We start from the raw sequence: 20003 nt of genomic DNA, 5'->3' as shown, positions 1-20003 counted from the left end.
ACGAGGCCCAGGGGATGTCCTGCAGGGCAGGGGCTCACCCGCTGTGCCGCGCTTTCCCAAAGGCCGAACGTGTGCGGCTCCCGCTTCCACGCCTACTGCTGTCCCGGCTGGAGGACATTGCCAGGCGGGAACCAGTGTGTCGTTCGTGAGTGCCATCGCCCTCTGGAGGTGGGGCCGGGGGAGGGGGACGCAGGGGGCGGGACGCCAGGGCAGCTCTCTAACCCCCTGGCAAGTCCAACCCTGTTTGCCAGCTGACTTGACCAGGAGCTGAACCACAGGATTGGCCCTGGCCTGTCTTCAGGCTCCCCGGCCACCCTGCTATGTTCATTTCCTTTGCCTCACTGCCTCCTTGTCTCTGTCCCTGCCTGTCTGTCTCCCTCCCATTGTCTTTCCCCCTATCTGTCTCTATCTCTGCCAGTCTGTACCCCCCAGCCCCCAGGTTCTAGAATCTGACTCTACCCCCAGGAGAGCCCTCCACCTCCACACCACAGTCACCGACCCAGCGTCTCTGGCTTCTGTCCTCGGTGCTCAGCCCTTCTGGCCCAAAGAGCCCCTCTCCTCGTGGCTCCCACAGAAACCCAGAGCCTTGCCTGGCCACTGGCGGGGTGGGGGCGGCACAGGATTCGGGTCCCAGCCCTGACTGACTGTCACCTGCTCTGCCCATGCCAGCCGTCTGTAGGCACGCCTGTGGTGACGGCTTCTGCTCCCGGCCCAACCTGTGCACCTGTGCTGATGGGAAGCTGGCCCCCAGCTGCGGGGGAAGCCGAGGTGAGCAGGGAGATAGCCCCCCGGGGGCAGGAGGAGAAGGTTGGAGGCTCCTGGATGCCACTGGGGGCCCAGGCTGGTTTTGCCGGAGGACCGACCAGAGCCGGGCCGGGCCAGCCTCGTCTTGCCACAGATCTCGTGCATCTCGAGGGTTTGTCACCACTCTGCCGCGTGTCCCTCCTCCCGTCCTTAGGGTGCAGCGTCAGCTGCATGAATGGGGGCAGCTGCCGAGGGGAGTCCTGTCTGTGCCAGAGGGGCTACACGGGCACGGTGTGTGGGCAGCGTGAGTATCTCCCGTGAACACCTGGGCCCGGGGGGCCCAGAGGGCGGGTCTCTGCTGTCAGCTGCCCCCCCCCCCCCACCACCCGCGGGCCTCTCTTCTGGGACCAGGGAAGGGAGGGACATACGTACCCATCGTCACAGTCTTCTCATTGGGTCTGGGCCACACGGTGGGGATTCCTGGGTGAAAATGGGCTTTTCAGGGCCCCAGCTCCCTCTGCTGCGAGGGGACCTCAGGCCACCCTCCTCTCTTCCTCCACAGCCGTCTGTGACCGTGGTTGCCACAACGGGGGCCGCTGCATAGGGCCGAACCGCTGTGCCTGTGCGTATGGCTTCATGGGGCCGCGGTGTGAGAGAGGTACCAAGCTGGGCGTGGGGTAGGGGCCTTGGGGGATGGCAGGGGGCTTCCCGGCAGCCCCTGAGATGTAGCCAGGCCCTGGGAGGCTCCAGCTGGCCTCCTTTCTATTGTCCCTGGTGCTGTGAAGGGCAGAGAAACTGCTGCTCCAGGGAAGGGCTGGTGAGGTTTCGGCTGCGGGAGCCATGAGGCTGCCCCGCGTGTGTGGCCCAGGAGCCCAGGCCGGCGGAGGTGGGCGGACCCCAGCGTTGGGAGGTGCTGCTGGAGGAAAAGACCCATCTGTGGCCAAAGCCGGGGTGGGGACGGTGTAGCTATGAGTCAGAGGCTGGAGGGACTGGGAGGGTCACCTCGGTGCGAGCCGGGTGCTTTTGGGAACTGGAATTCGGGCTGACCGATGGGGAAGGGGAACAGCGTGGGGTGGCTGAAGGGGAGGAGGGTCGGTGGGGCGGGTGAGAGAGGGAGGCCTGAGTGGGTGGTGGCTGGTGAGGGCCCCAGAGAGAGGCAGGAGCCAGGGGGATTCCAGAGTTCTGGGTGAATTAGGTGAGATTCTGGAACTGTTTGGGCTTAGTGGAGTCAGGACCATTGCTGGTTTCTGCGTGTCTCCTCCTCCATACGGGTCTAGGGGGCCCGGCTTTGCCTTCCCCTTCTGGGAGGGGCTTCCCTTGGTCTGTCGCCAGCCCCTTGATTGGAACCATCTGGAGGATGGAACCAGGAAGCCCACATCTGAGCCCGTGTACAGAGGTGGGGGCACTCAAGAGACCACCTTTGGCCGGGCTCAGGGGTCAGGGGTGTGGTGTTGTGCTGGGTCCCTCCTCGAGTCTGGGAGATCTGGCAGGGCCTGGCCTGCACTCAGGGATGAGACAGGCTGTCCTGCTGGGTATCTATGGTCTCTGCCCAGGCCTGAAGGGAGGGTGGGCCAGGGGGGAGTGGTCGGCTTCTCTGACATGCTCTGGTCTTTGTGGACTTGGAGGTCCTGGCCTCTCTTTTGGAGGTTGGTTGGGGAATGCTTTGGGGAGAAAGGGTTTCGAAGGGTGAATAGGAGTTCGTCTGATAGGGCTGGGGTACAGCATGAGTAAAGGCTGCTTGCTGTAGTGGTAAAGGAGGCCACAGCAGGGGTCCGAGTAAGAGAGGTAAGGGCTCGAGCTGGGGCTGCAGGGATGACAAGTTCTGGGGCGGGGGCAGCTGAAGTAGCCAGCTACCCTGTCTCACAGACTATCGGACAGGCCCCTGCTTCAGTCAAGTGGGCCCTGAGGGGTGCCGGCACCAGCTGATCGGCCTCGTGTGCACCAAAGCACTCTGCTGTGCCACCGTGGGCCAGGCCTGGGGCGTCCCTTGTGAGCTCTGTCCTGCACAGCCTCACCCCTGTCGCCGAGGCTTCATCCCCAATATCCACACGGGGGCCTGTCAAGGTAAGGGAGTCAGCGAGTAGGGAGGACGGTCCTGGGGGCCAGGGCTGAATGGGATCCCTTGCAGCCTTGGTTCTTCCCTCTGACGGGCCTCTCATTCCCTTGCAGATGTGGATGAGTGTCAGGCCGTCCCGGGCCTGTGCCAGGGGGGCAGCTGCATCAATACCGTGGGTTCCTTCGAGTGCCGCTGCCCGACTGGACACCGGCTCAGTGAGAACAGTGCCAAGTGTGAAGGTGGGCGATGGGGAGGGTGACGACTGGGGGCCTCCTTTGGCTCCGGGCAGCTCAGGCTCCCCTGCAAGGAGGAGGAAGAGGAGGGGTACAGCTGGTGGCAGACCCGCTTCTGACTAGGCATCCGTCTACACAGATGTGGATGAGTGTGTCAGCGTGCTGGGCCTCTGCTCCGGGGGCGGCTGCACCAACACAGCTGGCAGTTTTGTGTGCACCTGTCCCCGTGGGTTTGCCAGCAGCCTGGATGGCTCCCGCTGCCTGGGTGAGCTGGGGCCTGGGGGGTGCTGGAGGGACAGGGGGCGGTTAGGAGACAGGCCCCGTGCTCAAATATATTTGCAACCCTTCGGCCCTTGGGCTCCTCCAGCCCTCGGGTCTCTATGTCCTTCTGTCGTTTCTGGAACAGGGTTCCCTCCCCTCTGGCTTCCTGGCTCCCTACCCATTAGCCCTTGTGCTCTCTGGACCTGGGTCTTTAAGCCCCTCACTTCCACCCCGCCCCTCTCCCGCCGCCCCGCCCCTTGCCCCGCCCCTCTGCCCCTCGGACGCAGGATTCCCTGCCCTTCTGGCTCACTGGCCACCCTTGTTGCCTCTCTGGCTCCCTGTCTCTATGCCTCCTGACCCTCTGGCCTCAGTCTCTGTGCCCTTCTACCCATTGCTTTGTCTTCTAAAGAGACTTCCCAGAGACTTCTAAAGAGTTCCCCATCTTCCCCCCCATATCCTGTGTCTGAGAGAAGGAAACAGACCCAGAGGGGGAGGTTTGCTTGAGCCAACTCAGTAAGTCCAGAATATATGGCCATACCCAGCTCCCCAGAACGCCCCCCCCCACCCCCCAGCCAGGATGAGGTCCTCTGGGCCATGCCTCCTACCGAGGCCCACACTCCTGTAAGTCCCCCACCCCCACCCTGGACCCCCTCCTGGGAGGCGGGGGACCTTTGGGCTCTCACTCCCTGTCCTGCTGTCCTGCTGAGCTGGTCATTAGACTTTAGACATTGCCGGTGGTTAATGAGGTTGGCCAGGAATATGGCCACTTGTGGCGGGGGATGGGCAGAGCCCTGGTTTGGGGAGGAGCGAAGGGGCTTGGCAGTTCCCCAGCATCACCAGGGCCCCTCTGGCTGGGCCTCTACCAGGCAGGGTTGGGAGTATTGTGTTTGGAGTTCTGCCAGCGTGCTGTGGCCAACGCCAGACCTTCTATGCCTCCACCTCTGGGGGCCATCATGGCCAGCGTAGACGACACCTCTGGGCAAGTCCCCTGGAATAAAGGGTGGAAAAAGGGAGTCTCTCCCAGCCACTAAACAGTAGAGCCTAGATTTGAGCCAATGTCCTGGGTGCCAACTGCTACCTGAGCTGCTCACAAACTCTGTGATCTCAGGCAAGTGTCTTAACCTCTCTGTCCCTCAGCTTCCTTATCTGTGAAATGGGGATTGTGGCGATACCTACCTCTTGGAGTCGTGGGGAGGATTAAATACAATTTTGGAGTGATTTGCCCAGGGCTGGATGTGGTGGGCATGCAATACACATTCACAAAGACGGGAGAGCGGTGTAGATGGGGCGCTTGGCTGGGCCCGATCACCGTGGGTGCTTTGTGAGCAGAAGCAGCATCGTTTTTGTTAAAATCCTCACATTCTGTCTCTGTCTTCCCTACTTGAGAGGCGGCTGCTTGGTCAGATCCCCTGGGGTTTGGGTATCTGCGCTCCCATCCCTCCTCCCTCTTTAGTGGCTGTGTGACCTTGAATGAGTCTGTTGACCTCTCCTCCTCTGGGCAGGCCTTGTCCCCCTCAACCCACCTTTCAAGGGCTGGGATGGTACCCCAGCTGTCACATGTGCACCTGGCGGTCCAGCTGGGGAGGTAGAAATGTTTGCTTGTTTTCTCAGCTCTGGGCGGGGCAGGACAGGGGCTGCTGTCCAGGGCCCTCCCTGCTGGTGGGAGAAGTTTCACTGTGGGCCACTGGCCAGGATTTGTGCGCTTTTAAGCCAAAAATACTCTTTGGGCCTGAGAAATCTGATCACTGCATAAAGCTGTCAGCCCAAGAACAGAGTGGGATGTGGAAGAGTGTCCGTGGTTCTCGTGTCTGGGGAGCCTCTGGTTCAGTCCCCCTGGGGCTGCAGTCCGTGGTCATGAATCCAGCAGTCTGCTCCTTGGGCCTCTTCTCAAATCCACAGCCTCTTAGGTTTCCCCAGATTCCCAGGGCTGGCCGGTGAGGGCACACGGCCGCAGATCCTGGCGTCCTCGCTTGAGCATTCAGCCTGACCTCCCAACCCGGGCAGCCCCCCCCAAACCAAAGGGTCTTCCTCGGTGTGGTTGAATGCCCGCAGGGACAGGGAGCTTACTACCAACGCCAGCGGTAGGCATCAGAATGCTTTTACTTGGAATGAGCCCAAATCTATCTCTCTGGGATCATTTGGAAATCTTGGTAATACGATTCTCATTCAGTGACAATCGGCCATGTGCCCCACAGGGCGCCCTCCACTTTTCCATCCCGGCAACTTTCTCCTGAGGTGAGGTGGATGGTCTGAGCATGCCCATTCGATGGATGGGGAAACCGAGGCACAGAGCGGCAAGGAAACCTGTTTTGCAGGTTCTGCAGTGTTGGTGGAGCTGGGATTTGAACCCAGGGCTGGTAACAGATCCTTCCTGTCCCCGTTGCAGACCACCGGGCTGGCACCTGCTTCTCGGTGCTGATTGTTGGCCGCTGTGCCGGAGACCTTGCTGGCCGTTACACTCAGAGGCAGTGTTGCTGTGACAGGGGCAGGTGCTGGGCTCCCGGCCCAGCCCCAGAGCCGTGTCCTCCGAGGGGCTCTGGTGAGTGGCCTGGGGTTGCCCCCCTCCTTCCTCTGCCCCCCCCAGAGCTCCTGCCTGAAGACTGCGGCCCCTGGGGCACGACTGAGGGCCTGGCCTCAAACTCTGCTTCCTTGCAGATGAGTTCCAGCGACTGTGCGTGCAGGGGCTCCCGCTGCTGCCCTCCTATCCCGGCCCCTTCCCTGGTCTCTCTGGCTTTGGATCCAACGGCATGGGTCCTGGCCTTGGGCCTGCGTGGCACAGCCCCCATGGCTCCAATGGGCGTGGCGTTCCCGGCCTGGGCCTTGGCAACGCCCATATTGGTGAGGCCTGGGGCTTGGGAAGAGGCATCCAAGACCCAGAGGAGGGGGTCCAGGCCTCAGGGGGAGGGTCAGGGCTTTGGAGTGGGCGTCCTGGCCTGGGCAGTAGAAATGAAAGTACCGACAGCGGTCTGGGGGTGCGGGTAGATGTGGGATCTGGGCCTCAAAGTCAGGGTTCAGGCCTTGAGTAGGGGTCTGGCACCGGGTGCGGGGGTGGGGGGTGGGAGGTGGGGGGGGCGGGGCAGGTCTCACTCCATGCTGAGTGTCTGGGCCCACAGTGGGGTGTCAGCCGGTGTGGGGAGTCTGCGGTTAGGGCGGGACTCCAGGCTGAAGTGGGCGGGGTTCCAGCCTCCGCGTGGGCGTCACACCCAGAGGCCCGGCCTAGACTCAGGTGCGCCTGCTGTCCCCGCCCTCAGGCACAGCCACCCTGAACCAGACCATCGACATCTGCCGGCATTTCACCAATCTGTGTCTCAATGGCCACTGCCTGCCCACCCCTTCAAGCTACCGCTGCGAGTGCAACGTGGGCTACGCACAGGACGTTCGCGGGGAGTGCATCGGTGAGCGGCGGCCGGGTTGGGGGGGGGCGCACCCCGCCGGGCGGGGGCTCAGGGTCCTCTGCCCACAGACGTGGACGAATGCGCCAGCAGCCCCTGTCACCACGGAGACTGCGTCAACACCCCCGGCTCCTACCGCTGCCGGTGCCACGAGGGCTTCCAGGCGGCGGTGGCCAAGCAGGAGTGCGTGGGTACGGCCGTCGGTCGGAGAGCGGGGGCGCTGGGGTTGCCCTGCCGGCGGGAGCCTGCTTCGGCGGCCTGCGCCCGAGTCTGACCGCCTGCCACCTCCCCCGCGTCCCCACCCCCACCCAGACGTGGACGAGTGCCTTGTGGGCAGCAACCTGTGCCACCGCGGCCGCTGCGTCAACACAGATGGCAGCTTCCGGTGTGCCTGCAACGCGGGCTTCGAGCTCGGCCCGGGGGGCAAGAACTGTGTGGGTGAGTTGGGGGTGGGCAGGTGGGTAGGGGGGCTTGGGGGCCCCGGTGGCTGCCGGTGGGGCCCACCTTGCCGGTCTCCTCTGTGGCACCACCCACCTCCGTCCCTAAGGCAGAGAGAGCCCCCGCTCCCACTCCTGAACCCAGCCAGCCTGCTCGAGATCCTTCTTGCGCCGCGGCCCCTACCGCCCCTCGGAGTCGCCCTCCCCGGGGGCCCTCCCCGGCCGCAGCGACCAGGCTGGCTGGCCTGGGGCCATCCCAAAGTCCACCTGGGTCCTCGGGGTGGTCCTGCACCACCCTCGTGCCGCACCTGCCAGTGCCTCGGGGGTGGTCTGCCACATGTCCGTGCCCCCCCCCCCCCCCCAGCCCTTGCAACCCATCACCGACACTTCTCAGAGCGAGCGGCCAGCCTGGTGCCGCCACCACCCCTGGGAAGCCCTCAGCCAACTAACTGACTCCTTCGTTCCCTCCCTCCTGCGTTCGCTCCCCGAATCCCAGCAGGGGCTATCCGACCCCGGTCCTGTCCTGTCCTGTCGCAGTCTGGCTGAGAGCGTGGGATCAGGACCATGGGGTTTGGGGAGGGTGTGTGAGCGCCTCGCCCCTGCTGGTGGCTGAGGGATGTGCCCGTGGGTGGAGGGGCACATCGTTTCTTCACCCCTCAGCTGGTGGACGTTGGGGCTGTTTCCTCTTTTCCCAATTATGGGTATACTGCGATTGACATTCCCGCGCAGATTGTTGTGTGCATCGCTCATTCATTCATTCATTCGTTCCTTTCTGCTTTTTTAAAATTTACATCCAAGTTAGTTAGCATATAGTGCAACAGTGATTTCAGGAGTGGATTCCTTAGTGCCCCTGACCCATTTAGCCCCTCCCCCCTCCCACAACCCCTCCAGTAACCCTCAGTTTGTTCTCCATGTTTATGACTCTCTTCTGTTTTGTCCCCCTCCCTGTTTTTATGTTATTTTTGTTTCCCTTCCCTTATGTTCAGCTGTTTTGTGTCTTAAAGTTCTCATATGAGTGAAGTCATATGATTTTTGTCTTTCTCTGACTAATTTCACTTAGCATAATCCCCTCCAGTTCCGTCCACATAGTTGCAAATGGCAAGATTGCATTCTTTTTGATTGCCGAGTAATACTCCATTGTATATACAGACCACATCTTCTTTATCCATTCATCCATCGATGGACATTTGGGCTCTTTCCATACTTTGGCTATTGTTGATAGTGCTGCTATAAACACTGGGGTGCATGTGCCCCTTCAAAACAACACACCTGTATCCCTTGGATAAATGCCTAGTAGTCCAATTGCTGGGTCGTAGGGTAGTTCTATTTTTAGTTTTTTGAGGAACCTCCATACAGTTTTCCAGAGTGGCTGCACCAGCTCGCATTCCCACCTTTCTGCTTTTTTGACATAGTCCTTTTTGCTCAGAGCGGATACTTTGATACTCATTTCTGCACCTACGGCTTCCTTACAGTGAGACCAAGTTCTTGTCAACTGTCCCCCCCCCTTTTTTTAATGTTTATTCATTTTTGAAAGACAGAGAGAGACAGAGCACAAGCAGGGGTGGGGCAGAGAGAGAGAGGAGGACACAGAATCCGAAGCAGGCTCCGGGCCCTGAGCTGTCAGCACAGAGCCCGACTCGGGGCTCGAACTCACGGACCGCGAGATCGCGACCTGAGCCAAAGTCGGGCTCTCAACCGACTGAGCCACCCAGGCACCCCACCCCTTTTCTTTTCTTTTTTCAAAAATTCTTTTAACGTTTATCTTTCAGAGAGAGAGTGCGAGTGGGGGAGGGGCAGAGGGAGGAGGGGACAGAGGATCTAAAGTGGGCCCCCGAGCTGACAGCCCAGAGCCTGATGCAGGGCTCAAACCCACGAACCGTGAGGTCATGACCTGAGATGAAGTCAGTCGCTCAACCAACTGAGCCACCCAGGCGCCCCTGTTCTCCCCTTTTCTTTGTTTGAATTGAGGTGAGATTCACACCACCACCTCCTTTATTAAAGACAAAAATTGCAGCAAAACATACATAGCCTCAAACCATTTTGACCATTTTTGAAGGGACGATTTGGTGGCGTTTCGTACAGGCTGGTGCAGCCACCACTCTTTGCCTTTGAACAAATATTTATGGAGCACCGACCTGTGCCAGGAGGAAGATGCAGGTGGAGGCAAAGACCCTCTGCCCCCACCCGAGTGTGGCCCAGGAGCGCTCATGTTCCAGCAGACAGACTGACAGCCAAGCGGACAGAGCCGGTTGCCTCGTGGGGCTCCCAGCCCCTGGGTGGGGTCCTGGGGGCTCAGCCCTCACTCTGCTGTGCAGAGGAGAAGTGAGAGGGGGGGCCGGTCTGTGAGCAGGGCCGGCAGAGCCAGGGGCCGGGGCGGGGCTCTAGCCTCTCCGGTGTCCCTAGATCACAACGAATGTGCCACCACCACCATGTGCACCAACGGAGTGTGCCTCAATGAGGACGGCAGCTTCACGTGTCTCTGCAAATCCGGCTTCCTACTGGCACCTGGTGGCCGCGACTGCGTGGGTGAGGCCCGGTGGCCGGACAGACGGGCTGGGCAGGGGGTGGGGTGCGGTGGGGCCCGCTGGGACCTGTTGCAGAGCCTCCCTGTGCCCCCCCCCCCCCGCAGACATCGACGAATGCCAGACTCCGGGCATCTGCATGAACGGCCGCTGCACCAACACCGAGGGCTCCTTCCGCTGCCACTGCTTGGGGGGGCTGGCGGTGGGTGCGGACGGCCGCATGTGCGTGGACACTCACGTGCGCAGCACCTGCTACGGGGCCCTGGAGCGGGGCTCCTGCGCACGCCCCTTCCCCGGGGCGGTCACCAAATCTGAGTGCTGCTGTGCTAGCCCAGACCATGGATTCGGGGAGCCCTGCGAGCTCTGCCCTGCCAAGAACTCCGGTGAGCATCCTGCTGCCTGGCCCAGCCTGCCTTTGTGTCCCCGTAGACTTTCCAGTTCATCACCCTGGGGGTGGGCGGGGACAGGCGTCTTGGTTCCTATGGGGTGTGGGGGGGCATCTCTCTGCTGGTGACTCTCCCCAAGAAGACACCGCAGGAAGTTGCTGTCTCCGTTGGGGGAGGCAATCGGGTCCCAGACTCTTGCTCCACACCAAGGGGTCACGTCCTTGGGAGTGGCTTGGGTGCAGCGATGACCACTGCCCCCTCTCCCCGTCTCTGCCACCCCAGCTGAGTTTCAGGTTCTGTGCGGCAGCGGTCTGGGCATCACCACGGATGGTAGAGGTGAGTGGCAGCGGGTGTCGGGAGAGGGCAGGGGGGCGGGATGCTGGCTGGGCACCGTGTCAGTTTGCGGAGGCTGTCGTAGCCCGGCACCACAGGCTGGGGGAGGGCGGGGGGCTTCAAGCACAGAAATTTATTCCTCCAGAGCTATGGAGCCTCAAAGTCTGAGATCAACGTGTAGATAGGGTTGGGAGAACCTGTTCCTTGCTTGTATTCCCAGCTGCCTGTGGTCACTGGAGTTTTGGTGTTCCTTAACTTGCAGAAGGAGCCCCAATTTCCGCCTCCGTCTCTACGTGGGGTCCTCCCTGCGTGTCTGTGTCCGAATTTCCCCCTTTTATGGGTATGCAATCATCCTGGAATGGATGGGGGGTCCACCCTAACGACCTTGTTTTACCTGGATCACCTCTGCAAAGACCCCGTTTTGCCATAACGTCCAATGCTGAGGTCCTGGGGGTTTAGGATTTTAACGTATGAATTTGGGGAAGACGTGACTCAACCCACAGAGCTGGAGATGGTGGGTGTGCAAAGCTGTGCTTTCTCCCACACCTTTCCCTCCTGAGCTGTGATTTTTTTTGCCCCAGTCGCTCTCCAACCTCCCTGATTCTTGTCATTCCCCCCATGACCGACAGTCCCTACCCTGGGATCCCTGGCTGATCTCCCGTGGCCACAGCAGGTCTCAGCCCAAGGGGCCTTATCTGTACAGGTGAAACCTGAAAGCAAAGGAAATTGCCCATGTGTGTGTCTCCTCATTGGTTTGCTGAATACACACACACACACACACACACACACACAGAGAGAGAGAGAGAGAGAGAGAGAGGAAGAGAAACCCCACACACAGACACACGCACACGCACACGCACACACACACAGAAACAGCCTTTCTGCCTGAGTGGTAACCAAAGGACTTAGGATACGGTTGATTTTCCCTTGACGGCTGGGCCATTGGGGGAGGACAGACATCTGGACCACCACCCCCTCATCCAGTTAAAGGCACTGGCTCTGGAGCCAGATGCCTGGGTTCGGATCCCAGCCCTACTGTTTACGGGCTGAATAACCTGGGGCAGGTTACTTACCTTGTCTGTGCTTCAGTTTCCTTGTCTGTGAAGTGGGCACGATAATAGGACCTGTTTCGGGGCTGTTGTGAGGGTCAGTCGAGTTAATATGCACAAAATGGTAAGCCCTCTGCGACGGTAGCAAGTAGGACTGCCTTTGTTCTGATCGTGTTGCCGCGTACAAGGGTTTGCTCCAGGGGCGCCAGACTGAGGACGGCTCTGCCCCCAGGAACATTTGGCACTGTTTGCAGAAATATTGGGAAGGGTGCCTTTGGCGTTTCGTGGGCGGAGGCCAGGGACGCTGTTCAGCGTCCTACAGTGCCCAGGACGGCCCCACCGCCAAGAACGGCCCCGAAGGGCCACCGCGCCGAGAAACGCTGGTTTAGAGGGAAACGAGGCGGGGTCTGGGCTGAAGCTCGGGCCTCCGCGGGGGGACCTGGCTTCTTGGAGGCTCCTAGGAGCCCGAGCAGCCGCTCTGTCGTCTTCCTGCTGCAGACATCAATGAGTGTGCCCTCGACCCAGACGTCTGCACCAACGGCATGTGTGAGAACCTTCGCGGCAGCTACCGCTGCGTCTGCAACCTGGGCTACGAGCCGGGCGCGGCCGGCAAGCAGTGCGTGGGTGAGCGTGCGCGGCGGGCGGCGGGCGGGTGCGCGGGCCTCCCCCCTCCGCAGACGCCCTCACCGCGCCCTCCCGCCCCCACCCCTGCCCCTAGACGTGGATGAGTGCGCGCGCAACAGCCTCCTGTGCGACAACGGGCGGTGCCGGAACAGCCCCGGCAGCTACAGCTGCTCCTGCCCCCAGGGCTTCAGCTTCCGGCAGGACACGGAGACCTGTGAAGGTACAGCCTCCGGGCACACTGCGTGCAGCGTGGACGCACACAGACGCACACGCGCTCGAACACTTACGCGTGCTGCGTGCGCCGTGTACACACGCACACACACTGTCAGACGCTCGTGCATGCTGTGTGTGCACACGGACATGCCCAGGCACGTGCTGCATGTGCTGTGTGCACGCACACACTCTCAGACACTTCTGCATGCTGCGTGTGCCTACATGCACGCACTCGGGCACACACGCTGCATGGCACACGCACACACTTACACATTGCATGTGGCGTGTACACACAGGCGTACATGCTCAGGCACTTGCACGTGCTGCGTGCGGTGCGTGCACACAGACATGCTGAAAGACGCATGTATGCTCGTTACACACACATTAGCACTCACATAACTTGAAGACCAGTATATTCACGACTCGGTCTCACACAGTTATACACACTCATGGGTGCGTGCCCTCAAACACATGCGTACCCCCATGCACACACTCCTTCTCACGTTTTACACACTTGAACTCAGCCACACACAGTCACACCCTGAGAGGCACACACTTGTGCGTGCAGTCACTCAGTTACGCAGACTGGTACTCACTCAGGACACACACACCCGTGTTCACACTCACAGACGTGCCCATGTAGCTACACACACTCAGGTGCACGCTCTCAGATGCTTTCACACACTTAGATGTGTGTTCACACGCACGCTCTTGTGCACGCACACACATGCTCACACGCATGTTCAAGCATGCGCACACTTCGTATCGATGTCCTTATTCCCCAGCAGTCGTGTGGCCGTGCCCCCTCTGCATGACCCCACCTCTCCCTGGGCCTTCTGTCTTCTCTCCCTCCCCCCAGCAGCCCTGCTCGCCCTACTCCGGAGCGACTTCTGTCCCCCACCCTGTCCCATCAGCTGCCTGCTACCCGCTCCCCGGCCATATCCAGGCCTCTCCTCCCTGGGCTTTCCTCCTGCCCCTCAGTCGCGTCCTCTCTTGTGCAGTGACTCCCTTGAGGGCCACTGTTCCCATCGTGTCTGTCCCTCCACGGTGACATGTGCGTGCCCCTGGGACCCTGTGTGTCACCGTGCTTGTCTGAGAGCACAGCACAATTCGGTGCAAGCACTTGGGCATGCGTGCCTGTGCGTTTCTATTCCTGTGCACCCTGCCTGCGTGCGTGTGCCTCCTCCAAGTACATGTGTGGCCACGCGTGTACCTGGGTGCATCCTATGTCACTGGACCCTGGCAGCCCCTGGGGAGACGGGGGTCCTGGTCAGCCGGGGCTTCCCCTCCCAGAGCTCAGGACCTGGTGGGGGACTGTCCTTGCAGACATCAATGAGTGCCTGTCCAACCCGTGTGTAAATGGTCTGTGCCGGAACCTGGCCGGTTCCTATGCCTGTGAATGCGCCCCCGGCAGCCGGCTGGGGCCGTCCGGCACCGTGTGTCTAGGTGAGAGGCCCCGAGTCCCGTGGAGCAGCCGCGACCCTGCTGCCTGGCCCCGCATCCCACCCTGGGGAAGGCCGGGCTTCTGTGGGTCGGTGTGCAGGTGTGGGCTGGCAGGTGACATGGGTGGCCGCCTCCCCCGCAGACAGCACCAGGGGCACCTGCTGGCTCCAGGTCCAGGACGGCCGCTGTGAAGCGAACCTGCGCGGAGCCTCCCTGCGGTCCCAGTGCTGCGCCACCCTGGGGGCTGCCTGGGGGAGCCCGTGCGAACGCTGCGAGCCCGGTAATGCCCTGGGAGCCCCCCGGGGGGGCTCTTGGGGTCCTCCCGGGCGTGGCCACTGTGGTCACCTGGGTGCCTGTTGAGAGAACGGGGGTCTGGATAGAGAAAGTGACTCCTGTGCCCACTCTGGTTCTCCCAACCACAGACCCCGCCTGCGCCCGCGGCTTTGCTCGCATGACGGGGCTCACCTGCGAAGGTAACTCCTTGCCCCTCTGTGGTTCACCCCTCCCCGCGAGCTGCACACGGGCCGGTGCCTGTCGTGGGGGATGCCTGGGGTCCTGAAGTCTTTTGAGATCAAGGTAGAGATTGCCCTTCCTTGGGGTCTTCCCTGAGATTCCCCAGCCCCCAAACCTGGCACTGTCCCCTTTCCGCCTCCCCGAGGACAGCCTGGGTGTCCTGAACCCCCAGCGGGGGAGCTCCAGCCCTTGCCTCTCCCCCTTTTCCACCCCGGCCCAGATGTGAATGAGTGCGAAGTCTTCCCCGGGGTCTGTCCCAATGGGCGCTGCCTCAACACTGCCGGCTCCTTCCGCTGTGAGTGCCCCAGCGGCCTGACTCTGGACACCACCGGCCGCCTCTGCGTGGGTGAGTCCACGTGGGACTGTGTGGGGCTGCCTGCCCTCCCTCCGTGGCCCCCACGCCAGGGCCTGGAGACCCCTCCTAGGGACAGAAGGGACTGGGGAGGGGGTCCTCTGGGACCCTCTGCTCCCTGCTCATCTCTCGTTGGCGTGTCTTGAAAGACATTTGTTTGGGGGTTTCACCCTTTCACTTACCTGCCCTTTAACAAGGCTCCTTGCTAATGGTAAGCTCTCGTAAAATACCATCTGCAACTTTTACTTATTCTTTCTTGTTACCAAAAAGGTTTACACGGGGCGGGGGGGCACCTCTAGCATGCCCAGGAATCTCCCTCAGCATCCAGGGCTCAAACACTCACTCTGAATGGTTCCCCGTCAGGCTCAGAGATCTGAGACGTTTTCCCCCGGGGTGAGGGTTTCTCAATGTTGCCACTGTCCACATCTTTAAATAAAAAAAATTTTTTTAAGCGTATTTATTTTTGAGAGAGAGACGGCATGAGCAGGGGAGGGGCAGAGAGAGATAGACAGAGGGAGAGAGAGAATCCCAAGTGGGCTCCTTGCTGTCAGCACAGAGCCTGATACGGGGCCTGAACTCACGAAACCGTGAGATCATGACCCGAGCCAAAACCAGGAGTCACACGCTTAATCAGCTGAGCCCCCCAGGCGCCCGCCACTCTCCACATCTTGAAGCGGACATTTCTTGGCCAAAAGCATGCCAAGCAAACAGGGCTCTGCCCGGTTTCTCCCCACAGTTGGCTAATAGCCTCCTTGTAGGTGCCTTCTCAACTTTGCTTGGCTTCCGAACCGAGTTTTAGGTGGGTTCTCCCACTGCCCCCCAAATCTAACCAAGGAAAGAAAGGAATCGAGGAAAGAGGAAAAAGCCATTGCATTACAGGACCCGTGGGCTGAATTCGGGGCCGGGTGAACAGGGAGGTGCTGACTCCGGCCCGGTCTGCTCAGACGTGACCATTAGCCCCGGGCCAGGGCACCCATCCCTGTGTGCGTCACAGGGTTCCCAGAGGTTCTCGAGGTTCTAAAACAAGGTCTCGTCTTCAAACTGACCTGCCCGATCATGCATTCCTTCGGGAAACAGAAGTTTTCCTAGACCAGGGGTTCAGCAAACGTTTTCTGCAAAGGGCCAGGGGTAAATATTTTTGGCTTTGCGGACCACACAGTCCCTGTTGAAGCTACGGAGGTCTGTCGTGTAGCGCAAAAGCAGCCACAGGCAATTTGGAAACAAAGGGATGTGGCTGCGTGTCAATAAAACTTTATTTACAAAAATAGGCAGCCGACCCCAGGCTTGCAGTTAGGCTCTCTTGGACTCTTGTCTCTGGTCTTGATGGAGGTTTATCTGGCATCGGATTGTTCTGAGGGCATCTTGCAGATCAGACACACACTCTGGAGCCAGATGGCCTGGGGTGAACGTGGTTCTGCCTTTCACCGTGTGGCCGCGGACAAGCTACCTAACCCTTCTGTGCCTCAATTTTCTTGCCTGTAAAATGAACATGATGCTAATATTTTCATCTTGATGTCTATTTTGAGGATTGCATAGGTTGGGGAGCTTAGAACAGTGCCCTGCCCATAGCAAGCACCTTAACACAGCAAGGTATTGCCACTAAAATGTTGCATGACGTTGTTACGGAAGTGTTACCGCTGAGTGATGTAGAATGTCGATAATGGCCCTCCCCTTGCGCCCTTCCTGTTGGGGAGGGAGTTTCAGACAGGTGCTGCTGAGGGAGACCTTATCGGCCACGTGACAGCAGGCACACCGTGGCAGGGGTGGGACCCAGTGACTGTCCCTCTGTGTAGACGTGCGCCTGGAGCCTTGTTTCCTGCATTGGGAGGAGGACGAGTGTGGGGCCGCCCTGCCCGGCAAGTACCGGATGGACGTCTGCTGCTGCTCCGTGGGGGCCGCCTGGGGGGATGAGTGTGAAGCGTGCCCAGAGCCGGAGTCCCCGGCATTTGCCAGCCTATGTCCCCGGGGACTAGGCTTCGCCAGCCGGGACTTCCTGTCAGGCCGGCCCTTCTATAAAGGTGTGTTCAGGCGCGGGGAGCCTGGAGGATGGGGAGAGGGCACAGCACAGGCAGAGGCCCTGTGGTGGGAAGTGTGTTTGGGAGAGAGCAACGCGTCTGCAGTCAGAGGTGTGAAATCTCAGGGGCAGACCCAGGGACCCTGGAGGGGTTTGACTGACATTTCGTGCTCCCGCACCGCAGACGTGAACGAGTGCAAGGCGTTCCCCGGCCTCTGCGTGCATGGCACCTGCCGCAACACCGTGGGCAGCTTCCGCTGCTCCTGTGCCGGGGGCTTCGCCCTGGATGCTCGGGGAAGGAACTGTACAGGTGTGTGCCCACCCCGGGGGCGCCTGCAGGAGTGGGGGCTTCAGATCACACATGGGGTCCAGACCCACTCTTGGTCCTGCTGCCTTCTCTGGCCCTAGGGGATTCCGACTGTGAAAGGAGGGGCTGACAAAGGTGACCTCCGGGGTGGGGGGAGTTCCCTGCCCTTCTCTGATGTGCAGCGCCACACCTCCGTCCCCACCCCTGGCTCAGCTCGGCAGCTCGGGGCTCCCGTGTAGCCTCCGTGTCTACAGACGCGGAGGCCGGCCTTGCCCCTCTCTCCCCAGACATCGACGAGTGCCACATCTCCCCTGACCTCTGTGGCCGGGGCACCTGTGTCAACACCCCGGGCAGCTTCGAGTGTGAGTGTTTCCATGGCTACGAGAGCGGCTTCATACTGATGAAGAGCTGCATGGGTAGGTGGCCGCAGGGCCATTGCGCGGGTGGCCCCGGGCAGGGTGATGCCTGTAGGGTCTCGGGGCTGAGGGGAGGGATGGTGAGGGCGTTGTTGTGATGGGCGAGGTGGGAGGCGCAGGTGTGGGGAAAAGCTGAGACCCAGCAAATCTGGGCGCCAGGTGGTGGCATCCCCAAAGGCAGCCGGATGTCGGGTCTGTCATGCAGAGTTGAGTCCTAGGGACCCAGATTTGGGTGAGTTCTCCCAGAGCAGGTGTAGCGTGAGAAGAGGAGGAGGGCCCTGGAGAGAGGAGTTCCTTCCTTCCTTCCTTCCTTCCTTCCTTCCTTCCTTCCTTCCTTCCTTCCTTCCCTCCTTCCTTCCCTCCCTCCCTCCCTCTTTCCTTCCCTCCTTCTCTCCTTCCCTCCCTCCTTCCCTCCCTCCTTCCTTACTTCCTCCCTCCCTGCTGCCTTCCTGCCTGCCTTCCGCTTTTTTCTTCATTCAGTGAACATTTCATGCACCTCTACTGAGGGGAGCCACAAGGAGCTCAGTAGCAGACAGCCAGGCTCTCGGAGCTCATGACCTGATGGGGAGACAGATGTTGATAAAATTAATCCCTGGAGAAATGCAAAATGGCCACTGTGAGAAGCACTTGAGAGGGCCACGCAGTAGGGTAGAGTGTGGTCCCCAGGGACATGTCCTGTTCTGTGGGCCTTGAGGTTGTGGCTGAGAGTGGGAGTAAATGTGGTGAAGAGGGGCTGCAAGAGCAGCCTGAAGGGAGAACAGCAGGTGCAAAGGCCCTGGGGTGGGCCTGAGGGATGGAAGGGGTTTCTGTGCGGTGAGCCAGGTGGAGGAAACAGCAGGTGCAAAGGCCCTGGGGTGGGCCTGAGGGGTGGAAGGAGGTACTCGAGACTGGAGTTCGAGGCGGGGGTGGCGCAGCCTGCTCCTGGTCGGTGCCTTCACACCCGCTCTCTCTTGCACACGTGCAGACGTGGACGAGTGTGCGCGGGACCCGCTGCTGTGCCGGGGAGGTACCTGCTCCAACACGGACGGGGGCTACCAGTGTCAGTGCCCCCCCGGACATGCGCTGACGGCCAAGGGCACTGCCTGTGAGGGTGAGTGTGCAGCAGGCATGCGAGCGAGAGTGGTGTGGTGTGAGTGAATGGTGGGCGTGTGCACTTGTGCGTGCCTGAAGTACCCCTGTGAGAGTGTGTGCGTGTGTCCGAGCGTCTCAGGGACCCCACACTAGGTCATCGCCTCTGCTCACACGGGGCCTCCGCCGGCCACGTGCCCCCCCCCCCCCACAGATGTCGATGAGTGTTCCCTGAGTGACGGCCTGTGTCCCCATGGCCACTGTGTCAACGTCATCGGGGCCTTCCAGTGCTCCTGCCACGCTGGCTTCCAGAGCACAGCTGACCGCCTCGGCTGCACGGGTGAGACTGCGCCCACCTGCCCCACGTGGGCACCAGCCCCCAGCCCCAGCCACCGTGGCGGTCCTTCCTGGCCTCAGTTCCAGACCCCACTCCTGCCCTCCCTCCCCATCAGCCCCGTGCTCGAGCCTGCCCTGCCTCCCACAGATATCAACGAATGCCGCACTGGGAACGGTGGGTGTGACGTGCACTGCACAAACACCGAGGGCAGCTACCGGTGTGGCTGTGGACACGGCTACTCGCTGATGCCCGACGGGAGGGCGTGTGCAGGTGCGTGGGATAGGGGATCCAACCTAGCTTGGCCCAGGCAAAGCCGGCCAGACCTGGGATAAGCCGCTGACTCCATGGCCAGGTCCCCGGGGGCTGCTCCTCCGTCCCTGCCCGCCTACAGCCCAGCCCAGCCCCCACCTCTGCTCCCCCAGACGTGGATGAGTGTGCGGAGAACCCGGACATCTGCGACGGAGGCCAGTGCGTCAACGTGCCGGGGGGTCACCACTGCCTGTGCTATGAGGGCTTCGTGGCCACGCTGGACGCGAGGGCGTGTGTCGGTGAGGAGCCAGGACGGTGGGGCGGAGGAGACAGCGTCCGACCTCACACACCAGGCCTTCCCCAGGGGGGCGCGTGGGCAAGACAGACACCGGGTCCCGTCCTCGTCACGTGCAGGCGAGGGAGACAGGCTCTGCAGCAGCACGTGGCAGTCTGCGCGTGGCCACCAGTGCCCAGGGCCGACCGCCACGCGCCAGGGCCTGGGGGCTCGGATTCACAGCAGCAGATACCCTGAACCTTGCTCTTGAAGTACATCTATCGAGCACCACTGTGTACCTGATGCACACCCCGCTCCCGGGGCTACGTCTCAAGATTGTCACATGCCGAGGCGTTTTATGCAGGGGGGGGGGGGCGAGCTCGATGGGAAAGGGCGCTCAGAACTGTGTTTTCTGAGACCCGTTCGGGGACCGCGGGCTGTTCAGGCCGTGGTTACCGTCCTCCCCTGGGTGCGGGGCGTCGCGGGGCCCCGGGCGCAGATGCGTCCTGGGTGCCCCATCAGGGCAGCGCTGGGGCCCGAGCGGGGAAGTTCCAGGAAGGGAAGGTGTAATTCTCTCCGAGGAAAGACATGTGTGCAGCCCCAGTGCAGCTCAGCGTTCCCGATCGTGGGAGTCTTAGGAAGCCCTGAAGCACCTCGGCTCAAATGACACAGGGAACTGTTTACTGCTCCACGCCCTTCTTGCTGCTCCCTGTTGGCACAAAGCCTCTGAAAAGGCCTGTAGGAGAAAAACCCTAACTCTGCGCACTCTAACTGTCCTCA

At 61.1% G+C, this 20003-nt stretch overlaps 2 protein-coding genes across 4 annotated transcripts in view; one reads left to right on the top strand and one right to left on the bottom strand.

The window, feature by feature from the left end:
• The window catches only part of FBN3 (fibrillin 3), a 57584-nt gene that overhangs the window by 299 nt on the left and 37282 nt on the right, over positions 1–20003 (top strand). Inside the window, exons 2-29 of the mRNA XM_027050269.2 lie at positions 63–145; positions 670–768; positions 959–1048; positions 1307–1402; positions 2611–2808; positions 2914–3039; positions 3173–3298; positions 5681–5833; positions 5950–6132; positions 6546–6689; positions 6758–6877; positions 6999–7124; positions 9527–9649; positions 9753–10028; positions 10314–10367; positions 11912–12037; positions 12132–12257; positions 13577–13696; positions 13836–13973; positions 14116–14166; positions 14427–14552; positions 16352–16576; positions 16757–16882; positions 17167–17295; positions 18260–18385; positions 18578–18703; positions 18848–18970; positions 19123–19248. Of these exons, the coding sequence (XP_026906070.2) occupies positions 63–145; positions 670–768; positions 959–1048; positions 1307–1402; positions 2611–2808; positions 2914–3039; positions 3173–3298; positions 5681–5833; positions 5950–6132; positions 6546–6689; positions 6758–6877; positions 6999–7124; positions 9527–9649; positions 9753–10028; positions 10314–10367; positions 11912–12037; positions 12132–12257; positions 13577–13696; positions 13836–13973; positions 14116–14166; positions 14427–14552; positions 16352–16576; positions 16757–16882; positions 17167–17295; positions 18260–18385; positions 18578–18703; positions 18848–18970; positions 19123–19248 (3665 nt within the window). The remainder of the gene's footprint in view (positions 1–62; positions 146–669; positions 769–958; positions 1049–1306; positions 1403–2610; positions 2809–2913; positions 3040–3172; positions 3299–5680; positions 5834–5949; positions 6133–6545; positions 6690–6757; positions 6878–6998; positions 7125–9526; positions 9650–9752; positions 10029–10313; positions 10368–11911; positions 12038–12131; positions 12258–13576; positions 13697–13835; positions 13974–14115; positions 14167–14426; positions 14553–16351; positions 16577–16756; positions 16883–17166; positions 17296–18259; positions 18386–18577; positions 18704–18847; positions 18971–19122; positions 19249–20003) is intronic.
• HNRNPM (heterogeneous nuclear ribonucleoprotein M) overlaps positions 1–20003 on the bottom strand; it is a 297965-nt gene that overhangs the window by 248401 nt on the left and 29561 nt on the right. The window lies entirely within an intron of this gene.

This window comes from Acinonyx jubatus, chromosome A2 (assembly GCF_027475565.1).
Source record: "Acinonyx jubatus isolate Ajub_Pintada_27869175 chromosome A2, VMU_Ajub_asm_v1.0, whole genome shotgun sequence".
NCBI classification, from domain to species: Eukaryota; Metazoa; Chordata; class Mammalia; order Carnivora; family Felidae; genus Acinonyx; species Acinonyx jubatus.
The sequence above is the reverse complement of the archived record's forward strand: the minus strand, read 5'-3'. Positions and strand labels throughout refer to the sequence as shown.